The sequence below is a fragment of the Schistocerca piceifrons genome, chromosome 7 (genome assembly GCF_021461385.2).
Source record: "Schistocerca piceifrons isolate TAMUIC-IGC-003096 chromosome 7, iqSchPice1.1, whole genome shotgun sequence".
Lineage (NCBI taxonomy): Eukaryota > Metazoa > Arthropoda > Insecta > Orthoptera > Acrididae > Schistocerca > Schistocerca piceifrons.
Genome location: NC_060144.1, coordinates 526,788,633 through 526,814,710, shown reverse-complemented (window position 1 = coordinate 526,814,710; position 26,078 = coordinate 526,788,633). Strand labels below are relative to the sequence as shown.

Sequence of the window (26,078 nt, the reverse complement as noted above, 5' to 3'; positions counted from 1 at the left end):
TCTTGTTTTCCTCTATTCTTTGTGTGGTTATTATTCTGTCACTGTTTGTGCCTGTTTTGTAGTGTTTTGTTCTAATGTTTTTTTGTGGGTGTTTCTGTACTGTGTTCACTGACTGTATTTGTTTTTTAATTTTTTGTTTAATTTTTGTGATGCTATTCCTCTGTTATATCCTTTAACTTTTGAGTATGTAATCCAGATGACTGGTATGATGAAGAACTGGGTTATCTCGAACAGAGTTTATCAGGTATTCCATCATTAAAAGCTTTTTGTTTCATTTATTCATTTTTTTAGTCATCAGTCTTCTGACTGGTTTGATGCGGTCCGCCACGGATTTCTCTCATGTGCCAGCCTTCCCAGTACAGGGTAGGAACCTACATTCTCGATTTTTTACTGGATGTGCTTCAGTCTCTGTCTTCCGCTACAGTTTTTACTCTCTACAGCTCCGTCAAGTACCACGGAGGTTATTCCTTGTCATCTTAATAGATGTCCTATCCTTCTATTCGTTCTTCTTGTGAGTGTTTTCCATGCATTCCTCGCTGATTCTGTGGAGAGCCTCGTCATTCCTTACCTTATCAGTCCACCTCATTTTTAACACTCTTCTGTGACACCACATCTCAAATGCTTCTATTGTCTTCTGTCCTGGTTTACCGACAGTCTATGTTTCACTACCGTACAGTGCTGTTCTCCATACGTACATGCTCAGAAGTTTGTTCCTCGAATGTAGGGATGTTTGATACTGGAGCACTCCTTGTTCCGTCATTCATGGGGCGTTTTGCTGCTTACCGACACGTAGCAGAATTCGGCTGTCTTGTGAACCGCAGTTCTTATCCTAAGCTTCTCTCTGTTCTCATTTCTGTTACTTCGCTTAACTTTTGTCTTCCTTCAATTTACTCTCACCCAATTTTCTGTACTCATTAGGCTGTTCATTCCATTCAACACAACCTGTAATTGTTCTTTACTACCACTGAGGAATGCAGTGTCATCAGTTAATCTTATCATTGACATCCTTTCAATTGAATTATAATCCCACTCTTGAACCTTTCTTTTATATTCGTCACTGCTTCTTCGATGTATAGGCTGAACAGTAGGGGCGAAAGATTACATCCGTCTTGCACCCTTTTTAATCGGAGCACTTTGTTCCTGGTCTCCCACTCTTATTGCTCCCTGTGGGTTCTTGTACATATCTTGTATTACCCGTCATTCCTTATAGCTTATCCTTATTTTTCTCAGAATTTCGAATATCTTACTCCATTTGACCTTGTCGAATGCTTTCTCCATGTCGACAGATTCTATGAAGGCGTTTTGATTTTTCAGCCGCATCGCTAGAACTGGCTCTCTTGTGTGTTTATCTCTCCTAAATCCAAACAGGTCGTCATCTGCCAGATCCTCGATTTTCATCTCACTTCTTCTGTATAGCATTATTGTCAGCAACTTCGTTACATGAGCTGTTAAGCTAACTGTGCCATAATTCTCGCAGTAACATTCTTCAGGACTGTGTGGGTGAGATTTTTCCGAAAGTCTGATGGTATATCACCAGTCTCCTACACTCTATACATTCTACACAGCAGCCTGAACAACCGTTTTGTTGCCACTTCCCCCAGTGATTTTAGGAATTTCGATGGAATGCTATCTATCTCTTCTACCTTAATCGATCTTAAATCTTCTGTTTATAATACTGGAGCGCCTATCTCTTCCCTGTCGACTCCTGTTTCTTCTTTTGTCACCTCATAGACAAGTCCTCTTCATAGACGTCTTCAGGGTAATCTCCCCTGCATTTAATTGTGCAACTCACACTGCACTCTGAATGTTACCGCCCTTGTTTTTAATTTCATCAAAAATTGTTTTGAGTTTTTCTTATGCCTAGTAGCGCTTCCGACAATCATTTCTTTTCAGACTTCTTCACATGCAGCCATATCGCTTTAGCTTCCCTGCAATTCCTACTTGAGTGACTTGCTTTTCGTTTTCCTGAATTCCCCCGAACGTTTCTTTACTTTCTTTGTTCGTCGACCAACTAGAGTACTTCTTCTATTACCTACTACCTTCCTAGTAAGCATGTTTTTCTTTCCAAATTCTCTAATAGCACTATTTAGAGGTGTCAATTCCTCTCCAACTGAAATGCCTACTGAGCTCTTGAATATCTCAATATCTATGGCCTCAGTGAACTTCAAGCGTATCTCTTCATTCCTTATTACTTCCGTATCACACTTCTTGGCGCATTTATTCTTCAGCCTATTCTTCATCATCACTGAATTGTGATGTGAGCCTCTGTCTGCTCCTGGGTACGCCTTACAATCCAATATCTTATTACGGAATCTCTGCCTGACCAGGATGTATTCTAACTGGAATCTTCCCGTAGCTCCGGGCCTTTTCCATTTATACCTCCTCCTCTTGTGATTACTAGACAGAGTATTTGCTACTGATGGCTGAAATTTACTGCAGAACTCAGTGAGTTTTGATCCTCTCTCATTTCTGCTACCAAGCCCATGTTCTCCCGTAACCCTTTCTTCTACTCGCTCCCCTGCAACCGCATTTTAGTGTCCCATGACTATTACATTTTGATCTTCCTTTACGTACTGAATTATCCTTTTAGAATCCTCGTATACTTCCTGTATCTCTTCATCTTCTACTTTCGACGTTGGCATACATACCTGAACTGTTGCTGTCGCTGTTGGTTCGCTGTCGATACTGACGACAGCAACACTGTCACTGATTGTTCATAGTAACTCAGTCTCTGCTATACCTTGCCATTCACAACAAATTCTACTCCCGTTCTACCATTTTCTGCTCTTGTTGATGTTACCCTTTACTCGTCTGACCAGAACTCCTTGTCTTCGTCCCATTTCACTTCACTGACGCTACTATATCTAGATTGAGCGTTAGAATTTACCTTTACAGATTTTACCGCTTCGCTAACACGTTGAAACTTTCAACATTCCACATCCCACTTCGTTGTTTATTCAATATTTTTCTCACGCCGGCAGCGGTGGCCGTGCGGTTCTAGGCGCTGCAGTCCGGAACCGCGGGACTGCTATGGCCGCAGGTTCGAGTCCTGCCTCGGGCATGGATGTGTGTGATGTCCTTAGGTTAGTTAGGTTTAAGTAGTTCTAAGTTCTAGGGGACTGGTGACCTAAGATGTTAAGTCCCATAGTGCTCAGAGCCATTTGAACCATTTTTCTCACTGTCACCTCCGCATTGGCGGTTCGCTCCCGGAGATCGGAATGGGGAACTAGTCAAGAATCTTTTGCCAGTGGAGAGATCATCATGACACTTTTAAATTAAAGGCCTCATGACCTGTAGATACACATGATGTGCCTTTAATGCAGTGCTTTCCGCTATCTTCTGCATCCTCATGACGTTGATCATTGCTGATTCTTCTACCTTCTAAAGGCGATTTCTAACCGGAAGGGCAAGAGAGTGCCCTGAACATCTGTCCGCTCCTCAGCCCTCTTTGACAAGGCCGCTGACAGAGCGAATACGACTTCTTATCCCAGAAGCCATTGCTGATGATTTTAATGGAAAGCTTTAGCAGAATCAAGGTTCGAACCGGAGCCCAAGGACATTTTGATTGCTAGTCAAAGACGCTACCCATAGAATCTAGGGCCTACCTAGACCACATGCACAACGAAAGGGAAGTGTGGCCCCAGACGCGAACACTGCTGCTGAAAGCTCAGGACTGGCAGAGCACGGAATGACGGAACAGCTGACACACGTCGGGAATGCAGACAGCAGGTGCGCCAGAGGAAGTCCTCTGGTGCTCCGACAGAAGTGGCAGAGAGTTGCTTCGCTTGACGCCCACCCCATACTGCACGCAGCACCGGTAGAGCAGCTGAGACCCAGCCGTGTCACAACACAGCTAGTTCCTTGCCTGCATGTCAGTTGCGAACCCATCGGCACAGTTACATTTAGATTCCGATACTCTGATTCAGTGACTCCTAAGACGATGATAGCATCCGCACGTAAAGTGTCTCTTTTCTTAACTGCAGCTGTTTATAGTTTCGAACATCATATTATTGGTGTCTTCATTTTTCCTTGAAACTTCCTGGCAGATTTAAACTGTGCGCCGGACCGAGACTCGAACTCTGGACCTTTAGCTTAGGCGGGCAAGTGCTCTATCGACTGAGACACCCAAGAACGACACAAGACTCGTCCCCACAGCTTTACCTCCGCCAGTATTTCCTACCTTCCAAACATCACAAAAGCTCTCCTGCGAACCTTGAAAGTCTAGCACTCCTGGAAGAAAGGATATTGCGGAGACTTGGCTTTACCACAGCCTGGGTGGTATTTCCATAATGAAATATTTACTCTGCAGCCGAGTATGTGCCAATATGAAACTGAATTACCCTTGAAACTTCCTGGCAGATTAATAGTGTGTGCCGGACGGAGATTGGAACTTGGGACCTTCGCAAAGGTAAAACCAAAGGTCCCGAGTGCGATTCTCGGTCTGGCACACGGTTTTAACCTGCCAGGAACTTTCATATCAGCGTGCACAACGCTGCAGAGTGAAAGTTTCAAAATTGCTGACGTCAGGGGCGAAGGTCCCAAGTTAGAGTCTCAGTCCAAACGTTCAAATGTGTGTCAAATCCTATGGGACTTAACTGCTAAGGTCACCAGTCCCTAAGCTTACACACTACTTAACCTAAATTATCCTAAGGACAAATACACACACCCATGCCCGAGGGAGGACTCGAACCTCCGCCGGGACCAGCCAAGTCTCGGTCCGGCACACGGTTCTAATGTACCAGTAAGTTTCATGTAAGCGTATACTCCGCTGGAGAGTGAAAATTTCATTCTGCTTTATTCTTGTTCTATGGCAACGGCTGTTCTGTGTCGTCCTGGATTTAACTACATTTGTGTTCCTGTGGTGTCATTGCTTTTGTCATAATTTGTAATGGCCATTGTGTTGACATCAGCATGTTCCAGAATGAAATTTTCACTCTGCAGCGGAGTGTGCGCTGATATGAAACTTCCTAACAGATTAAAACTGTGTGCCGGACCGAGACTCGAACTCTGCCTTTCGCGGGTAAGTGCTCTACCGTCTGAGCTACCAAAGCACGACACACGACCCGTGCTCATAGCTGTACTCCCGGCAGAACCTTGTCCTCTGCAGCATCGCAGGAGAGCTTCTGTGAAGTTTGGAAGGTAGGAGAGCGAGGTACTGGCGGAAGTAAATCTGTGATGACAGCGCGTGAGTCGTGCTTGGGTAGCTCGGATGGTAGAGCACTTGCCCGCGACAGGCAAGTCTCGGTCCGACACACAGTTTTAATCTGCCAGGAAGTTTCATCATCATATTCGTTGCTGCTTTTCTGTTTGCAAAAGGGGAGAGTCGTACTGTATTGGCCGGCTTACAGCATCGACCTGTACCTTAATTTCCCTAACCACCTCCAAATGGGAAAAGTGTACAGTAAACAGAAGCGAGCCTGTGTATTCGTGTGCACCGGAGTCGGATATCTTCTTTCTGTCTCTAATGCTTTGTCTGCTCTGAGTGCTTGATTGATTGTGTTGCTGTAGCTTCCAGTGCACGGATGATGTGTTGAGGGGTGTGGAACCCTATTTTAGGGTTAATGATTAATTTTGTTGCTCTATTTCGGTTATGTCTGCTATATTAAGAACGATGCCTAACAAACGTTTCATTATAATGCCTGAAAATGAATGTACAATTTCACTAGATGCTGCTACGAGTTTGTTGTGGAGTACCGCACGCCCGATTGTCTTTCAGTACAGGTCAGAGGTAAATACAATTATTAAATTATATTTCCTTCTTCTTACTTCTTCTTAGCTTGAAATGACGATACACGAGAGAAAAGTAAGACGAAAATAGAATGAAGAGTGCATGAAAATGAGTGTGAGCAAGGTTATGAGTAACCAAATAACCACGAAGGAAGTAGCTGAAGCGTTTTCAACAATTAGAAAAGCATCGCCACCGAAGAGAGTAAACTCAGGCAAAATTAACTCTGAAAGAGAGTTGAAGATTGTTGAACTCACGTCGAGTTTTTTCAGAATAACGTAAACATGCAGTGGTTGGGCATGGAAAGCCACTTAACAAAGAGGTGAAGAAAACTGAAATAGGGGTCAACAGAAGAGACAGAAAAGTGTATTATGTGTTTGAAGTCATTCGAAGAAGCCTGGGTGCTGTGTACCAGGTGTAGAGTCTGGACACAAGTTGGAGGGGCCGGCCGAAGTGGCCGTGCGGTTAAAGGCGCTGCAGTCTGGAACCGCAAGACCGCTACGGTCGCAGGTTCGAATCCTGCCTCGGGCATGGATGTTTGTGATCTCCTTAGGTTAGTTAGGTTTAACTAGTTCTTAGTTCTAGGGGACTAATGACCTCAGCAGTTGAGTCCCACAGTGCTCAGAGCCATTTGAACAAGTTGGAGGTGCGGTTCAGAAGAATATTTTGTATTTATTTGCGATCTACGTTTAACGTAGATGAACTGATTTGAAATAGTGACAATAAATTCACGTGCATATGTGTTCTACTACTATTCATTAAGAATTAGCGTAGTGTATCCTTAATAACCAATATTATCCTAGAAGCCGTCCGGAGTGGCCGAGCGGTTCTAGGCGCTACAGTCTGAAGCCGCGCGACTGCTACGGTCGCAGGTTCGAATCCAGCCTCGGGCATGGATGTGTGTGATGTCCTTAGGTTAGTTAGGTTTAAGTAGTTCTAAGTTCTAGGGGACTAATGACCTCAGAAGTTAAGTCCCATAGCGCTCAGAGCCATTTGAACCATTATCCTAGAAAAGAAAATGGCCGGTACCACAAGACACTTGCTAGAAGCCTTGTAATTGTATACGTTTTACTTACGATTTAATCAAGTAGTGTAAGTAACAAATAAAAGTCGTTACATTTTGCTATTCGTAGAACATGTCTTGTAAGAGAATACTGTATTGATATTCCGGCTAAGCACCACAGTTACACAGCTAAGTCAGAAAACCTAACCGGCTGGTACTTCAAGACTATCATTTATCTGGACCTAGAAGAGCCATCTAATTTTGCTACGTCCATGGGCAAATGTGCTAACAGAATTTTGAATTTCAGTTCCTCTACTATCTTTCTTCATCATTCTTCCTTCATCTTTTCCTCGTGAAGTTCCGATGACTGGTATCACCAAGCACTGACTAAATGAGGAACTAAATGAATCATGCATTCCACGATTAAATGGTTTTTATATGAACAAGGGAAGTGAACTGTGGCCGCAGGCGCGTATACTGTAGCCGGGAGCTCAGCACTGGCAGAGTGCAGGCAGACGAAACAGCTGACGAACACGGACAACAGGTGCGGCAGAGGCGGACGAGAACTCTGCCGTTCAGACAGAGCGACAGAGGCGAGCGTCGGCAGACGGCATGCGCTGCGCATCTGCTGGGTCCTCAGGCCCGCCGCACAGTCCATGCACCAGCGACAGAGCATGGGCGTGGCAGAGCAACGGGGTTCCTGCAGGTCAGCGCACACTGCCTGCGGCACTGTCACAGCTGAGCTTAGTCGTTGGATGGCCGACTGGACAGCCTGTCAAGAACTGAACACATATCAAGAGCCGGCCTGAGTGGACGAGCGGTTCTAGGCGCTACAGTCTGGAGCCGCGCGGCCGCTGCGTCGCAGGTTCGAATCCTGCCTCGGGCATGGATGTGTGTGCTGCCCTTAGCTTAGTTAGGTTTAAGTAGTTCTGAGTCCTAGGGGACTGATGACCTCAGAAGTTAAGTGCCATAGTGCTCAGAGCCACATATCAAGCGTGAAAACAGGAAGGTGTACTGGACTGTGTGAAAATAAAGAGCCAAAGAAACTGGTACACCTGGATAATATCGTGTAGGGCCCCCACGACCACGCAGAAGTGCCGCAGTACGAAGTGGCATGGGCTCGACTAACGTCTGAAGTAGTGCTGGAGGGAACTGACACCTTGACCGCGGATGTAACAACCAATATCTCAAGAATGAAAAGAGATATCACACCGGTCTCAACTTTAAATACAATTTAGATATGTTGGTTACATTTCATACGCAGTAATGTATGGCCTTAAATGAACTATACGGAAAGTCTACACAATGTGATTTTACCTCGGCATATTCTTAAAAAATTGTGCAGCCATGTACTCAATTTCGTGCAGCACAGTAACTATGACGAATAACGAAAAGAAATCCTGACCTTTGTCATTTAAGGGTATCAAGCTGTAGGTTGCGGAAGAATCAAATTTTTTCACCGAATAGTTTTCTTAAAATCGGATGTTAAGTAATTCATAGCTGCCGTCGCGTCCGCTCCACTGCTTTGCCAAGAAGACAAATGGCTCTCGCTCTGTGTCGAGCGTGTTGCAGTGACAAGATTCAAACACGTTTGAATTCAAACGTCGGCAGTTGCAGCGGGAGACAGGCAGCGACACAGGTGTCGCTCACGTAGGATACTTCCGTAACTATACATACAGTTGTGTTGTGTCGCCTGAAGCTGTCGCGCGCTTCTGTCGCTCACGTAGGACACGGCCTTAGATTCCGGCTCTGATGCCGAACTCATGGGTTCTTTACGTTTTCGTAGCAGAAGGCATTTCAACTATTAAATAACTCAATGCGACGCTTTCCTAATTGCAGAGTTATTAGTAATGGCAAAAAGAAAGTTTTTGACGTTTCTGTAGATTGTGTATTTCGTATACTGAGTTCCAGATTTAGTGAGTCTAAATCGTCTTTTGAGTGTAAATTGGAGACTGTAGATAGAATTGTGAGGCTGCATCTGTACTGGGTGATTATTCGAGGACTGAAAAGAATTACATCAAATGATCTAATGGGATCACTGTGTACCGAATAGTTTCTGTTCCCTGTTCCAAGTAGGTGTAGACACAGGAGTTTCAACAGAAAGTTCATCAGAAAGTTCTTTTCAGTAGCAGAGTGCGGCAATAAAATGAGGCCAACGCTAAAATGAAAAATTTAATGTCATTACTGAGAGTATATACACTGAAGCACCAAAGTGGTATAGGTATGCGTATACAAATACAGAGATAAGTAAACAGGCAGAGTACGGCGCTGCGGTCGGCAAGGTCTATACCAGACAAGTGTCTGGCGCAGTCGTTACATCGGTTACTTTTGCTACAACGGCAGTGAGTTTCAACGTGGTGTTATACTCGGTGCACGAGCAATGGGACAAAGCATCTCCGAAGCAGTAATGAAGTGGGGATTTTCCCGTAGGACCATTTCACGGGTGTACCGAGAATATCAGGAATCCTGTAAAACATCAAATTTCCGACATCGCTGCGGCCGGAAAAAGACACTGCAAGAACGGGACCAACGACGAGTGAAGACAATCCTTCAGCATTACACAAGTGCAACCCTTCCGCAAATTGCTACAGATTTCAATGTTGGGCCATCAATAACTGTCAGCGTGCTAACCATTCAACGAAACATTATCGATATGGGATTTCGGAGCCGAAGGACCACTCGTGTACCCTTGATGACTGCACGACACAAAGCTTTACGCCTCGCCTTGGCTCGTCAATACCGACCTTGGGTTGTTGACGACTGGAAACTTGTTTCCCGATCGGACGAGTCTCGTTTCAAATTCTATCGAGAGGGCAGAAGTCCACGGGTATCGAAACAACGTCATGAATCCATGGACTCTCCATGTCAGCAGGGGACTGTTCAAGCTGGTGGAAGCTCTTTACTGGTATGGGGCGTATGCAGTTGGAGTGATATAGGATCCGTCTGACAGGTGACACGTACTTAACTATCCTGTCTGATCACCTGCATCTATTCGTGTCCATTGTACATTCCGACGGTCTTATGCAGTTCCAGAAATTTCATGTCAACAATTGCTAGAGAACGGCTCCAAAATCACTCTTCTCAGTTTAAACGCTTCCTTTGCAAAAACAGACATAATGCCTGATAGGAAAGCAACAATCAGTGATTTTACAATGTTACTTATAATGCGTCTTGATTGCAAAATTTTTATTCATGTGACCGGTTTCGCTTCATCTAGAACCATCTTCAGGTCTGATATTTCAGTTACAGGAGTAACCCGTCCAAATCCAGCAAGTTTCACGCAGCATGTGAAAGTTGCTGGATTTGGACGGGTTACTCCTGTAACCGAAATATCAGATCTGAAGATGGTTCTAGATGAAGCGAAACCGGTCACGTGAATAAAAATTTTGCAGTCAAGACGGATTATAAGAACATTGTTAAACGCTTGCGCTGACCACCAAACTTCCCAGACATTAACATTATTGAGGATATTTGGGATGTCTTGCCACGTGCTGTTCGGAAGAGATCTGCAGCCCCTGGTACTCTTACGTATTTATGGACAGCCCTGCAGCATTAATGGTGCCGGTTCCCTCCAGAACTACTTCAGACGTTAGTCGAGTGCATGCCACATCGTCTTGTGGCACTTCGGCGTGCTCACCGGGGCCCTACACGATATTACGCAGGTGTACCAGTTTCTTTGAGTCCTCCGTGTAAATGAAATAAGTAAATAAATGAAATAATAAATAAATGGTTGAAATGGCTCTGAGCACTATGCGCTAAATGGTTCAAACGGCTCTGAGCACTATGGGACTTAACTTCTGAGGTCATCAGTCCCCTAGAACTTAGAACTACTTAAACGATACTAATCTAAGGGCATCACACACATCCATGCCCGAGGCAGGATTCGAACTAGCGACCGTAGCGGTCGCGCCGTTCCAGACTGAAGCGCCTAGAACCGCTCGGCCACACCAGCCGCCTTAATAAATAAAACTTATAAATTATGTAATGTAAGCTCTGTGTAATCTTCTTCCAATATCATCCTTTATTGTTACAGTGAAAAAATCAGTACTTGCCTGAATATAACTACAGATATTCAGGTTTCGCATATATGTCGTATGGCGAAATATTCTCCTCTGTTGTTCGCCAAAATCTTATTTCGATATCTGAAACCGTTTATGAGACACGAGCTGATTTTCCACTGGTGTGCGCGTTCGGGACGGAGACACTTTCAATGAATAATTCAATATGTTAGCTACATTTCACATGCAGAAACATATGACCTGACATGTTCAAAAGCAAATTCATAGCAACCCCTGTTATTCAATGCAAACTTTAAGAATTTGGTCTAGTAATTTACCTGAACTCGAAATACAACAATAACTATGACCTTTGACGAAATAATAGGCAGTTCGTCATGGAGCAAGAGAATCAATCTATGGGATGTTCGAGACTCAATTTCTTTTATCGAAATGTTTCTTTACAGTCATTCGAGAAACACTGCAGATCGGCCGGCTTGCGCGTCTTGTTGTTCGTGCAGTGTTGCGAGCCTGCTGGCTACAGCGCCGATTGAATTGCTTTGGGGACGAGGCACGCAAGCGGCACAGATGGAGGAAACTGTGACAGCGAACGGCTCATCCTGCCCTCCGCCTCAAGTAGGTTGAGTGTGCGGTGCCCCATTGGAAAGCGTGCCTTACAAAAGTCGACCCGCCTCTGCTGCGTACGTTGTGCTGCGTTGAGCCGTAATAAAGTTAGCTTTGAAAAGCGCGCCGCAGAGCGTAGCGTGAAGCAGTCGCCCTCCGTTTTCTGGCGGTGGCGCCTTTGTCGCAATTGAAGGCTTCGGTGTCTCCCTCTAGCGGGAAAGGGGAAAAATGGGCGGTTCGTGTAGGTTTAAGAGGTGGCTGTATGGGCTCTCGTGGAGAGGTGGCAGTCGGGGCATCAAGAAACGACCTCTCTCCCGGTGCTAGGGGGACAGCACGCAGACCGCGGCATCAGCGTAAGGCCGGTATTCCACTATCAAATTTCTTTGTCAAAGATTTGATCGAAGATGTGATCAAATATTCCGTCAAATATATTTGACAAAGATCTTTGACGTAGCGCTAGCAGGGGTATTACACTGTCATCATATTTTTCGTCAAAGTTCAAGATGGCTGACAACAACAACTTGGCCGGCCGGTGTGGCCGAGCGGTTCTAGGCGCTACAGTCTGGATCCGCGCCACCGCTACGGTCGCAGGTTCGAATCCTGTCTCGGGCACGGATATATGTGATGTCCTTAGGTTAGTTAGGTTTAAGTAGTTCTAAGTTCTAGGCGACTGATGACCTCAGCAGTTAAGTCCCATAGTGCTCAGAGCCATTTTTTGAACAACAACTTGTTATTAACCGCAGCAGTTGCATGTACCACAATTGCATTGTGTGCACATGCGGAACAGAAGTGGGGGAAAAAGGGATCCATACATACGAGGTTGACAGTCTTAAATTCCTGGGATTACAACTTGACAATAAACTCAGTTTGGAGGAGCACGCCACAGAACTGCAGAAAGGCCTTAACAAATCTGTATTTGCAATTCGAGTGTTAGCAGACATAGGCGACATAAAAATTAAAAAATCTTGCATACTTTGCCTATTTTCTTTCCGTAATGTCATATGGTATAATATTTTGGGGTAAGTCTTCAAGTCAAACAAAAGTTTTCAGAGTCCAAAAGCGTGTAATACGTATTATTTGTGGTGTAAATTCACGGACGTCCTGTAGAAACCTCTTGAAAGAACTGGGTATACTAACTACTGCCGCTCAGTATATTTACTCCTTAATGAAATTTGTTCTAAATAGTATATCTCTTTTTCCAACAAATAACTCAGTTCATACATACAATACGAGGAACAAAAATGATCTGCACAAGGACTTAAAAGCACTTACTTTAGTTCAAAAAGGGGTCCACTACTCAGGAACACGCATCTTCAATAATCTGCCAGCAAACATAAAAAATCTAGTTACAAATAAAGATCAGTTTAAAAGGAGCCTGAAAGACTTACTAGTGGCCAACTCCTTTTAGTCCATTGACGAAATTTTTAATAGAAACAAATGATGTATTGTATATATTCATACTACTAGTATTTTTATTTCAGCTTAAGAAAATTGACATGTTCCACATCCACGAGGATCTCCTCAGCATGGATCTATGGAACGAAAAACTAATCTAATCTGGGTGAAGTCGTGGGTTTTACGACGACACGATAAAAGCATTCAACAAAACTTGTTACGTGAGCTTATGGTGGAGGCCGTCGTACATCAATTATTTAAGAGTGGATGAGCATACATTTCCGTAAGTGCTCAGTGAAGTGTATCCTCATATCACAAAACACAATATTCACTTAAGAACTGCTACATCTGCAGAAGACAGGCTCACTGGAACTCTCCGATTCCTTGGTACAGGAGAGGGTTATGTTATGTTTGGCTAGGTTAGGTCAGGTCAGGTCAGATCAGGTCTCCAATCTTCTTAATCTCTTTTGGTATTCAGGGCGCCTCATGTTGTAAAGCGCCTCATCAGCTTCATACATCTCTATTAATTTTGTAGTTCTATTTACCGGCAATGTTTATAAAAACACTACAGACGACAGAATGCTGCAGTGATGCTAGCGCTCCATGCGGTAACATGTCACATTGCAGTGAACAGAAGAGAAGCGACTTCTTTGAGCAAATCTACAGCGAGGCACTAGATTTGATCAAATATTGGACGTCATTTGACAAAGTTCCCTATTACACCATCAAATATCTTTGACAAAGATATTGGACAAAGATATTTGACAAAGAAATTTGATATTGTAATACCGGCCTAAGCGACGCCAGCAGCGGCTCCGTGGCATGGGGCGTTAACTGCTCGTCGCGAAAGGAATCTTCCTGAGCGTGGGTCCGCAAGGGGCCTAATCTGCAGTTCGGCCGTATGCTGTCGACCGGCGAGGAGGTTCTGAAAATCGGCGCGCCTTTCTGCGTCCGTTGAAACGGCTGGCAGCGGGCGTCTCAGCAGAGAATTTGGAGGTGCTGCGTTGAGGTTCAGTCCTGGGGGTCGTAAAGTACCAGAAGTTGAGTATTGATTTTTAACATATTTTATGAAGTTTAATTTAATTCAATTTACTTGTTAATTATACCAGCCGTATTTTGGGGGGGGGGGGGGTCTTTCCCGCCCATCATTCTCGCCTGCCCACCCGCGGGAAGGTGGTAATATTAGAAAGGGTGGTACGTTTGTCCCCTTTTGAGGACGAAAGGCGGGAAGTCAGAGTAAATCTGTGGTTCGGATTGCTTCTTTCCCCTCCCAGCTTACCTATGGGTTTATTCGACTGTCAGCCTCTGCCATGTCTGTGAAAGTCTAAGGCACCAATGACTGTACTGTTTAAAATGCAAGGCACTAAGACCTGATCCATTCTCTCGCCTGCCATAACTAGCATTACTAGACTGACGTGTAAAAGAAAGAAGAAAAATTCCTTTTGCCTCGTGGTGAGAACTAGTCAATTGCATAACGAATTCCTGCTCATCTGGAAGCTGTAACTTACGTGAATTTGTGTCTATGTATATTTGGCTATAATCAAGCAAGGTTGTTATTGTAAGCAATAGTGGATTTTTTATATTGTTTCTAGTCAGCAAAAACTGTTGTGTGTTTTTTTCAATTTCATACCTTTTAAGGCTTTTACTCAACGTGCTTATGTGTTTTATACAGGTAGTTGGTTATTAGTGTGTTTTCTTGCCATGCAAAAGTTTGCCATTTCATTATTGGTAGAAATTGTTGCCTTGAAAGGAGAACGTTGTAAAAGTTCGCAAGTCCTATCTGGCGAGCGTGTGTGTTTGGCGTAAGTTAACTGGCAGAAATTTGTAAAATTTTTTCTTCTATATACCGGGTGATCAGAAAGTCAGTATAAATTTGAAAACTGAATAAATCACGGAATAATGTAGATAGAGAGGTACAAATTGACACACATGCTTGGAATGACATGGGGTATTATTAGAATCAAAAATTACAAAAGTTCAAAAAATGTCCGACAGATGGCGCTTCATCTGATCAGAACAGCAATAGTTAGCATAACAAAGTAAGACAAAGCAAAGATGATGTTCTTTACAGGAAATGCTCAATATGTCCACTATCATTCCTCAACAATAGCTGTTGTCGAGGAATGATGTGAACAGCACTGTAAAGCATTTCCGGAGTTATGGTGAGGCATTGGCGTCGGATGTTGTCTATCAGCATCCCTAGAGATGTCGGTCGATCACGATACACTCGCGACTTCAGGTAACCCCAAAGCCAATAATCGCACGGACTGAGTTCTGGGGACCTGGGAGGCCAAGCATGACGAAAGTGGCGGCTGAGCACACGATCATCACCAAACGAGGCGCGCAAGAGATCTTTCACGCGTCTAGCAATACTTTTTTTGTTGTTCTAATAAAACCCCATGTCACTCCAAGCATGTGTGTCAATTTTTACCTCTCTATCTACATTATTCCGTGGTTTATTAAGTTTTCAAATTTATACTGACTTTTTGATCACCCGGTATTTTGGAAATGTTAATGATATTAACTGTGAATGTCCCCCTGTGTGCATGACTCATGCGTTTTGGTTTTTCTCTTTTGAGAACTTTCGTAAACAGGATTGTCTTTATATGTGGCAGACAAGTTAGATTCTACGCCATTTAATGAATGGAGTGAAAATCACCTGTAATTTAGCTGAGCTTGAAATATTATACAGCGTCGCGTTGTATACGTTAAATTTCTTGCCTGTACTTGCCTTTTACTGCCGTGAAATTTTTTTATAATAATTTAATAGTCCTTTCCTATCGTAAATTTGACTTATTTCTAAAATGATTGTTTTTTTTTTTTTAATATCGTAAAGTCTTGCACCAAACTTAAATACAGAGTAGAATGAGATTTTCACCCTGCAGCGGTGTGTGCGCTGATATGAAACTTCCTGGCAGCTTAAAACTGTGTGCCGGACCGTGACTCGAACTCGGGGTCTCTGCCTTTCGTGGACAAGTGCTTTACCAACTGAGCTACCCAAGCACGACTCAGGCCCCGTCCCCACAGCTTCACTTCTGCCAGTACCTCGTCTTCTACCTTCCAAACTTCACAGAAGCTCTCCTGCGAACTAGCACTCCTGAAAGAAAGGATATTGCGGAGACATGGCTTAGCCAAAGTCTTGGAATGTTTCCAGAATGAGATTTTCACTCTGCAGCGGAGTGTGCGCTGATACGAAACTTCCTGGCAGATTAAAACTGTGTACCGGACCGAGACTCGAACTCGGGACCTCTGCCTTTCGCGGGCAAGTGCTCTACCACAGAGCTACCCAAGCACGACTCACGCCCCGTCCCCACAGCTTCACTTCTGCCAGTACCTCGTCTCCTACCTTCCCGAGTTCGAGTCTCGGTCCGGCACACAGTTTTAATCTGCCAGGAAGTTTTGAATAAAGAGTGTTACTCAAAGTTGTGTGTAATTTCACCAGTTATTCCTTGGCACCTACTTCCACATTACATTTTGTGTACTGATTGAGATTAATAACCTTTGGTGAACCAGTAGTAATTTTACGGTTCACTGCGGACCTAACAGACTGTCCCCCTGGACTGCGTGCTTTGTGAATGAAGTGACACCTTTGCTCTGCCTGTGCCGTAATAATTGCACCGCCGGAATCGGCCGTCCCCGCGGTCGACTTGCCCTCGCGAGACGCCTGTGAAGGGTCAAGGCGCGCGAGCTGGGCGCGGTCCCGGGCGCAGCTGCCGGGTGGCACCTGCGTGCGACAGCCGGGGCGGACCGGCGGAGGCGCGCCTGTCTCTGGTTCGCTGTCACTGCCCGGCCGGCCGGTGGTGGGGGCAGGTCGGCGTCTCGTCCGCGGGGGGAGGGGAGGCGACCGGGGGCGACGCGGCGACATGTCGCCCCACGGCAGTGGCCGACCGCGGGCCGAGCAGACCGCACCGCTCGCGCTGTGTACACGCCGCACCACCGTGCGACGCAGCTTCCGCCGGCGCGGGACCAGCATGAAAGTGCGCTGACCGATGCGGGACTCCCAGCACTACGTCATCATGGGAACAGGTGGGTGATCGCTTCAGTGTCTGTGTGCGCGCGCGCCTGTGTGTGTGTGTGCTGCGTAGGGCGGACAGTGTCGAGTCACGTGCGGATTCTGCTGAACTACAAGAGATCGAACGCCTACAGCGAAAGACAGCCCGATCAGAGTACCTCTCTTTCTCATGGTTGCCAAATATGGTCTGCTGTTAAACTCTCGCGGTGTTAGCTCTAACCGTGACAACTGTCAAAGCATTACTAATACACAAATAACGGCCGGTTTACAATTGAACGAAGCGACTCACACTTCCACAAAGACGTATCCACCGGATGACGCTGGTGTAATTCTTCGAAACGCTGGTGCGTGCAGTTGATTTCTTACCGTAAATGAGGATAACAGCCATGTACTCTTCTGCACTCTAGTAAGAATAGACCCGTTGTGGATAGACATGTCGACAGCCAAAGCTGTAGTCCACATATCTCTGAGAGACAGTGTCATTAATGTCTTCTCTCGTAACGGCTGATGGCAAAATGCACTTTATACCCTGAAGAAGTATTTCCATTCGTTACACACGTCTGAGTACCTCGACCAACGCTTATCAGTGCTTCGACCAACGCTGATATTTTCAGTTCCACATTACCTGTATTTACTCAGACGCAAGTTCGTTATGCCACTTTTAGACTGGACAGCATCGTGGATTGTGACAAGTACGTGAGTATTACAGTTGAAAAAGGAAGTAATTCGACTTGGCATGTGATTGTACACGTAGGTCTCAAGATGCTAAGAATATTTAAATGGCGGTTAACGTGTTCGTGTAAAATAAGGACTGACAACTTTAGTGGAGCTAAAGTTTTGTGTGGATGTGAGTAAATCGAGTGTACCTCTTTTCTGAGTAGTTTTCAGCCAGTGATTACCATCTGTTAACCTTTTTCCCATACTGGCAGTAAATAATGGCAAACTGGACATTACTGCATCCACTCTGCTGATAATCACCAATGGGGACGTCCAAGGAAGCCATGGAAAGCTCGAGTTTTAACAATCTCCAAATTAGTCAAGCCGACTGAGGTGGAAGATGAAGCTAGACGCAGTACTGATCCCCTCTGCTGCGACTGACTTGAATTTCCTTTTTTATTGTGCTTTTGCAATGTGTTTCATTTTTTTTAATAATGTGCTGAATGGTTCTATAATTTTAGTGCTGTCGTTTCTTTTGTATCCTGCGCCGTACGTCTTAAAGTTCCATTAATGAAATAGTCAGAAATGAGGTATCACTAATGACAATGAAACGCCTGTATCTGAAATTAAATGTTGATACTGTCAAAGCAAGAACACTTAGTGGTCAGTCATAAATCCTTAGAGTTGCTAATCACGATGCATTACCGGGAGATACCTGATGAGTTAGACACAGGACTGTCGCCCGAAGATAGCAATAATCCTTCGAGACACGGCGAGACTATCTAATACGAAGTTAATGACTTGGGGAATGTCATTGTTACTTCGACATTAATGCTTGGTATTTCGAAAGATGCCTTCCAAAAGGCACGCACTGAGATGGTCCACGTAGTATAGTTGTGTGAGCGACGACCTTCGGTGCCTGCGGACTCCAGACAAACAACCACAACTACAAAAATCTGGGTTATTTTTCGAACATTATTGCATCTTGCTTTGTCAAACTGGTTACCTTATGCTTTGGTGCGTAAAAGACGTTGTTACAGCAATTTCTTTTGTTCTTGTCAGTGCCGTCGTCTGCAACAGACGTCTGTTCAATATGTCATTTTATTGTGTGTCGTAGCGTGCAAGGCGTACTGCTCGCCTTCCAGGACTCTATTGTTATGAAATATGACTGGCTTTCGGACGTTAAGCAGGTAGTTGCTACGAAAACCAACAGGTGATCCCCATAGCTCCACCAAAGAATGTGGGATCGCATTACAGTCGGATGAAAGTTTTATTTTGTTGTCAGTATTTCAGTACGTGCTGTGTAAGTGTTTGTACTCGGATTTCTGTGCGATGAATGAAAGCATCGCTGAGAGCTGGTAAAAGTTGGTTTTATGCGTAAGTGACCGCACTACCGTTTTTCACAGCTTACAGCCGTATCTTCGAGTGCAGCAAAAATTACTACATTAATCCAGCATAGGTGAACTCAATGTTCTTTATTCAGGCAATACTGTTGGTTTCACCTACGCTGGATTTATGTAATAATTTTTGTCGCACCCGAACATGCGGCTGTAAGCCGTGAAACACAGGTAGTGTCGTCAATTAAAACCCAGTTTTACCAGCTGTCTGTGTCGTTTTCATTCACCATGACCTTCAGCCGCTGCGGATGCCATGCAAGTATAATTTCTTGCGAATTTTTGTAGTTGTGCTTATAATTCCCTGTCAACGTGCAATCTATTAACCACGGAGCTTGTGTAGCTCATGGCGACTGCTTATTACGTTATCCTACGCTTACATTTGGGTTCTCCCAGTCTGAGACTTAATTCATTTCGTTACGCGTTTTTGAATTACAAGGTTGTGGGATAACACGTCCACCACTTCACAATAAACAAATAATTGGTCATTTTTCTAAATGTATTCTTTGTTAAGAAGTGAGTAGTGACACATGTCTGTAGTTAGAGTTCTGTTGTCTCTCACATTGAATTTTTGTAGGAAAGTTGTTGACGATAATTTTCTGTGCATACGAGATTTTCAGTTACTCTTTCGCTTCGTAATAAAACTGCTAAATTTCCGTTCTAGCTGGCGTTTAATAACACCGCGAAGATCGTATCTGGCTTTGAGTTCATACTCTAAATTTTTGTGAGAAACTCTTTTCCAATGTCCTTTTCTCTTCATGCCTTAAAAAGACCATAAAATTTATGCGTGTACGATATTTTCTTTCCAAACAATATGCGTATAAAAAGGCTCTACTCTGACACTCTGCGGCGCTTGGTTAGGGAATGCATCAGTTCTCTAGTGTCATTTAATGTTGTTGGTTTAAAAACGTCTGTACGTTGGGAGGACACACTGTCATCTTGGATTCCCTGTTCAAAATATTTTTCAATGTATTAATCTGTCTTACTGTGTCAGTTGCTTACATATTTTCGAAAATATTTCTCCCGGTAAGAGACACCCGCACGTAACTCTTGTGTCCGTCTGTACGCGCTACAGTGGAACTTAACTTCTTGTACATTCATTCTCTAACACTTAACACGAGAAATGATAGCTAATAATTTTCGACGTTCTGTGCAAATAACGGATGGAAAGAGATACCTAGGTGACTCATGTCATGTACATCATTGTCCCACGTGCAGTGACGTCTGATCGCGGGAAGCAAGTTCTCTCGCCTCATCACGCCGCACGCAGCCTCTCCCAAGGCGGGCGAGACGCGAAGGCAGATGAGCGTAGCGTAGCGGAGCTGGGGAGGACATCTAGCGGCGCGCTCGCGAACTCGCCGCCCGTTCGCGTTTTAACGCCTATAACCCGATTATGTGGCGTGCGCATTGTTCCCCAATATCAACACGGGCATCACCATCAGTTGTTTCTCAGGGGGTACAGATTAGATTACAGGACACACCTTCGAATTATAGACGCAAAAATATTGTTTATTTTATCTACGACAGCATTCTGGCAACAAACGCAGTTGTCATGCCATTTACATGAAAATCCTGCAGTAGTACCTGTTGGTTGGGACCTAGCAAAACTGTCTCATTTTGCGTAAATGACCAACCGCAGCGCAGGATTGTAATGCATCCCTTCTGGTAAAAAAGTTTTGACACTGGACTAATAAAAAATAGAGAAAAGTTAAGGTGGTGTTAAAAATGCTGCATGTGTTCTGCATAGTCTTCCCTAGCTTGAGTACAACGTCCAAAAGTTTATAAAATCATGAAAAACTGTCACTAAAGGTCTTTCAACTCCGGCGTCTTATTGGCTCGAATTTCGGTGATGTCGTCTGAGCGATGAACCTTCATGTGAATTTCTGCTCTTCGGTATTTTGTGGTGGGCTCGTATTTGTAACACCAAATCTCGTCACCCGTGATGATTCATTCCAAAAGTGAACTGTCCGCGTTTTGTGTTTCAATCGAGTCGCTGCAGGCGTCCACACGTTGGTTTTGTTCTGGAGTCAAGTTGCAAGGACTCCGAACCACGGCGTTTGTGTAGACGATTCTCTCTCTCCTCAGACGCTGCTGCGTACGTGCAGTGACAACAGTAACATTGGAGAAACCACGGTATATTTATGCTCATCGATTATATTTTGTCACAGTTTCTTGATCATGATGTTTATGTCTAGGAACACGTGACTCGTATAAAGTTCAAAAGTTCAAACAAGGTGCCAAGAAACTGGACGGTTTCAATGAAAGTCATTGTAATCAGTTTACAATAAGCCTTGTCGGATGTGGAAGGGGTGATAAATTACAGATGAAAAAGCTAAGTCTGATCAGGAATCGAATCCGAGACCTTTGTATATTATATGAATATTTGTAACCATATCTGTTGGTTTTTTCAACCAAGGCTGCTCGCTAAAATTGGTTAAAATGACTTTTACTGATGCCGTCCAATTTCTGGACACCTTGTTTAAACTTTATACGAGTCACGTGTTTCTAGACACAAACCACATCATCAAGAAATCGTGGGATAATAGTATCGTTGAACATAAACATACAGTGGTTTTTCAGTGGTACTGTTGTCGTAGCACTTACGGAAGACAGACAGTATCATACGAAGCATGGGAGCTAATTCTTATTTGTTATTAACTACGGTAGGATGAGTTCTGAAAGTAATTAATTCTCTACACCAAATGGTTGACTTTACGCAACGCTTGTCCGTTTCTGTACGCGGTCTCATCCATCTAACCAGTAGTACAGTAATATGAACGAACAGAGTCCGCGTTTTCACTGATAAATATGGTTTTCTTTTCTGCCACATAGCGGTGGTGCTATAATTAGGAAGTAATCTGTGTTCCGCTCTTTGTTCGTTACTCATTTGAAGACTTGATCAAAACGACTGTGATCCATCGGCAAACGAAGTGTGGCTCGCAAAACGTTTTCTCAAGGCAAAGTCTGGATTTAAGCAAAATGTGACAAAAACTGGACCCACTGGCAACTCGTTTCTCATTTACTGTAATTTTAGACAAGGAAGTAATGTGTTTGGAGCTGCCCGAAGACATTGTGCAGGAAGACTGGCATCTGCTGTTCTCTGAGTGTCAGCCGATAAGTGGGATCATCAGACTGCCAACCTGCTGCGAGAAGAAGGAAATATGGATACTTCAAGCACTCCCTACAAATTTCTTGTTTCTCAAGAATCTTTGTGAGGGGGATAGTACATTTGTTAAGACAGAAGGCTTGTTTTCGGGTAGCTAGATGAAGCCCATATCGCCGCCCAACTATCGTTGTTTACTGTTTCTGTGGATTGGAGAAACTTAGCCAGCCGAATGCTAGAAAAGTTCTGTTGGCGCCTTTCATCTTTCTTCCATGTCCCAAAAATTTTGCGGTGCTACGAAGACGCCAGTGTCATACTCTGACCATTAATCCATCTTTTTTCAGTGGCCTTCCCTCGACTTCTATCAGATAGTATTCTAATGTATGTGATCATAAAGGTTGATTCACTTGCTTTGTGTTATAATCTCTTGTGTATGTAGTAACTGAAAGCTACCATTAATTCAGCCAAAACATCACGGCAGCAATGAACTACCTCTTATCGTTCCTTAACGGTGGCTGATTTTGCACGCTTCTAAATAAACACTTATTTGATAATGCCGCAGAATAACAAATATGTGGCAACACAATAAGAAATAGCAAATTTCATTTATTAAAAGTATTATACAAAATGATATTTTGGTACAGTTTGATGCGTGATACTTGGTATACGAAACATAATGCAACGACATAACAGCAACTTTGCTGTCTCGTGACAGTCAATGTATTGTCACTACAAGTCATAACTGCGCTGACATTAGTCCATAAATAGCGACTGCTAAGTTGCAACGTGGTCTTAGATACTGTACCGAGCTAAACTGCAGGCACTGAAGTGCGCTGTCTAACTGATGGCTCCAAATTGTGTGACTGCTGGTGCAGAACTGTCAGAATGTCTGTGGCACATCGTGTTTTGATGCCTATCGGCGGAAGTATTTCCATATCCATCAGTAGGCGTATTAGGTGGAAGCAAAGTAGTCCACTGTTGATAGGGTTCCCTGTTGGCTGCTGTTCATACCATCTGCAGATGTACACACCATCTGCAGATGTACACTACGCACTGGAGGAAGTGACACGGAAGCAGGGGGAGGTCCGTGTTTCTAAGGGTCATCTGGTGTGGCTTGTTTGGTATACAACATAAATATAACGGGTCGATTCGTGCTTGGATACAGACCGAGGTGGCGCAGTGGTTAGCACACTGGACTCGCATTCGGGAGGACGACGCCTCAAACCCGCGTCTGGCTATCCTGATTTAGGTTTCCCGTGACTTCCACAAATCGCTTCAGGCAAATTCTGGGGTGGTTTCTTTGAAGGGGCGCGTACGACTTCCTTCCCCATACTTCCCTAATCCGAGGGGACCGATGTCTTCGCTGTTTGGTTACCTCCCTCAAATCAACCAACCAACCAACTGTGCCACAATTTCTTCATCACAAACTGGCACACACTGACCAGTCCTGCGCTTTACTCATCAATTCAATGGAAGTAGAATCCAGTGAGAGAGGCTTCAAGTGATAGGCACACATCCATGCTGTCACTCCCACCAAACTGATCTTTTATCGTTGGAGCTCTCTGACATTATCCTGCGGCTACCTCTGTGTCTACCTTGCTGCATAAATATCCGTTCTTTTTAGAGCACTAATGCTGCCGATGTCCCATATCGTCTGAACACTGTCGAAACGCACGTGTGCAGGTGAAATTCTGCTCTGAAGAAGGTCTAATCAAATATGCGCCGCTGGGTTGCAGATGGTAGCCACCCCACGACCACATAATTGTCCACTGCAATGTCATTTGGATGTTCTTCATAGAATGAGAATTCCAGAAAGATGTGTTATAGATGAAACTTCCTGGCAGATTAAAACTGTGTGCCGGACCGAGACTTGAACTCGGGACCTTTGCCTTTCGCGGGCAACATCCGCAATATCCTTTCTTTCAGGAGTGCTAGTTCTGCAAGGTTCGCAGTAGAGCTTCTGTAAAGTTTGGAAGGTAGGAGACGAGATACTGGCAGAAGTAAAGCTGTGAGGACGGGGCGTGAGTCGTGCTTGGGTAGCTCAGTTGGTAGAGCACTTAGCACTTGCCCGCGAAAGGCAAAGGTTTCGTGTTCGAGTCTCGGTCCGGCACACAGTTTTAATCTGCCAGGAAGTTTCATATCAGCGCACACTCCGCTGTAGAGTGAAAATTTCATTCTATGTGTTATAGATGCTGTAAAAGTTGTTAATAGGATCCTAATCTCATACATGCTGTAAAAGGTCTACACAATTTTGTCTACGAAATCTACATTTTTAAAAGTTTCTGGCCCGTATCGTTGCGTATGTTACCTTTAGCTATTCGGCAAGCTTGCCGCATATATATTCAAGCCCGGAACGCTTGACGTACATGACATTAAAGGCGCTACGCCCTAGCCGTTGCAGTCAAATTTAGTTTCGCCATGTGGTCGACAAGCACATCAAATCTTCAAATGTATGTGAATTCCTAGGGGACCAAACTACATAAGTCATCGGTCCTAGACTTACACACTACTCAAACTAACTTACAATAAAAACAACACACATATCCATGCCCGAGGGAGGACTCGAAACTCCGCCGGGAGGGGCCGCGCAGTCCGTGACATGTCGAGTAGTTGGAACGTATAAATGGTTCAAATGGCTCTGAGCACTATGGGACTTAACATCCATGGTCATCAGTCCCCTAGAACTTAGAACTACTTAAACCTAACTAACCTAAGGACAGCGCACAACACCTAGTCATCACGAGGCAAAGAAAATCCCTGACCCCGCCGGGAATCGAACCCGGGAACCCGGGCGTGGTGGAACGTATAGCTTTGAGAGCTGCAAACAATCGCTAACCGTCGCAGCTGCGTGCCGCATGTTTGGTGAGAGTGTGACGGCGCTTTCGCTCGCTTGTTACAGATGAAGGCTGCGGTGACGTCATGACGGCGGAGGAAAAGGCGGCGGAAATGAGGGAAGAGCTGGGAGACTGCACGCTGCCCCAGTCGACCGTCAAGTCGGAGAAAACCTCCACCACGGTAAGCGTCCAGTCTGCGTCTGTTAAGGCACTCCGTGTCGGTGTCGCGGTCCTCACTCCGAAGACTGGTTTGGTGCAGCTGTCGACGCTACTACTTGGTCAAGGCTCTCCGTCACTGGATAACTAGTGCACCCTACATCCATTTGATCGTGCTTCTGTATGTAAGGCCGGTATTACACTATCAAATTTCTTTGTCAAATATCTTTGTCAAATATCTTTGTCTAATATCTTTGTCAATAGGGAACTTTGTCAAATGTCGTCCAATATTTGATCCAAAATAGGGCCTCGCTGTAGATTTGATCAAAGAAGTCGCTTGTCTTCTGTTCACTGCAATGTGACAGGTTACCGCATGGAGCGCTAGCATCGCTGCAGCATTCTGTCGTCTGCAGTTTTTTATAAACATTGCCGGTAAATACAATTAGTGTGTGCCGACAACTACAAAATTAATAGAGATGTATGAAGCTGATGAGGCGCTTTACAACATGAGGCGCCCTGAATACCAAAATAGATTAAGAAGATTGGAGACCTGACCTGACCGAACCTAACCTAACCTAACATAACCCTCTCCTGTACCAAGGAATCGGAGTGTTACAGTGAGCCTGTGTTCTGCAGATGTATGTATATATACAATCCAACACTTGTTTCTATTAAAAATCCCGTCAATGGATTAGAAGGAGTTGGCCACTAGTATGTCTTTCAGGCTCCTTTTAAACATCTTTAATTGTAACAAATTTTTTTTATGTTTGCTGGCACATTGTTGAAGATGAGTGTTCCTGAGTAGTGGACCCCTTTTTGAACTAAAGTAAGTGCTTTTAAGTCCTTGTGCAGATCATTTTTGTTCCTGGTATTGTATGTATGAACTGAGTTATTTGTTGGAAAAAGAGATACATTATTTAGAACAAATTTCATTAAGGAGTAAATATACTGAGCGGCAGTAGTTAGTATACCCAGTTCGTTCAAGAGGTTTCTACAGGACGTCCGTGAATTTACTCCACAAATAATACGTATTACACGCTTTTGGACTCTGAAAACTTTTGTTTGACTTGAAGACTTACCCCAAAATATTATACCATATGACATTATGGAAAGAAAGTAGGCAAAGTATGCAAGATTTTTTAATTTTTATGTCGCCTATGTCTGCTAACACTCGAATTGC

The 26,078-nt window shown here is 44.3% G+C and overlaps 2 protein-coding genes across 2 annotated transcripts in view; one reads left to right on the top strand and one right to left on the bottom strand.

Annotated features, from left to right (window-relative positions):
- Positions 1-16,607, bottom strand: part of LOC124709065 (serine/arginine repetitive matrix protein 1-like) — a 180,884-nt gene extending 164,277 nt beyond the window's left edge. The window contains exon 1 of the mRNA XM_047240714.1: positions 16,242-16,607. Coding sequence (XP_047096670.1) covers positions 16,242-16,607 — 366 coding nt within the window. The remainder of the gene's footprint in view (positions 1-16,241) is intronic.
- Positions 16,608-16,635: 28 nt separating this feature from the next.
- Positions 16,636-26,078, top strand: part of LOC124709064 (zinc finger protein basonuclin-2-like) — a 201,154-nt gene continuing 191,711 nt past the window's right edge. Inside the window, exons 1-2 of the mRNA XM_047240713.1 lie at positions 16,636-16,768; positions 24,808-24,923. Of these exons, the coding sequence (XP_047096669.1) occupies positions 16,732-16,768; positions 24,808-24,923 (153 nt within the window). The 5' untranslated portion in view covers positions 16,636-16,731. The remainder of the gene's footprint in view (positions 16,769-24,807; positions 24,924-26,078) is intronic.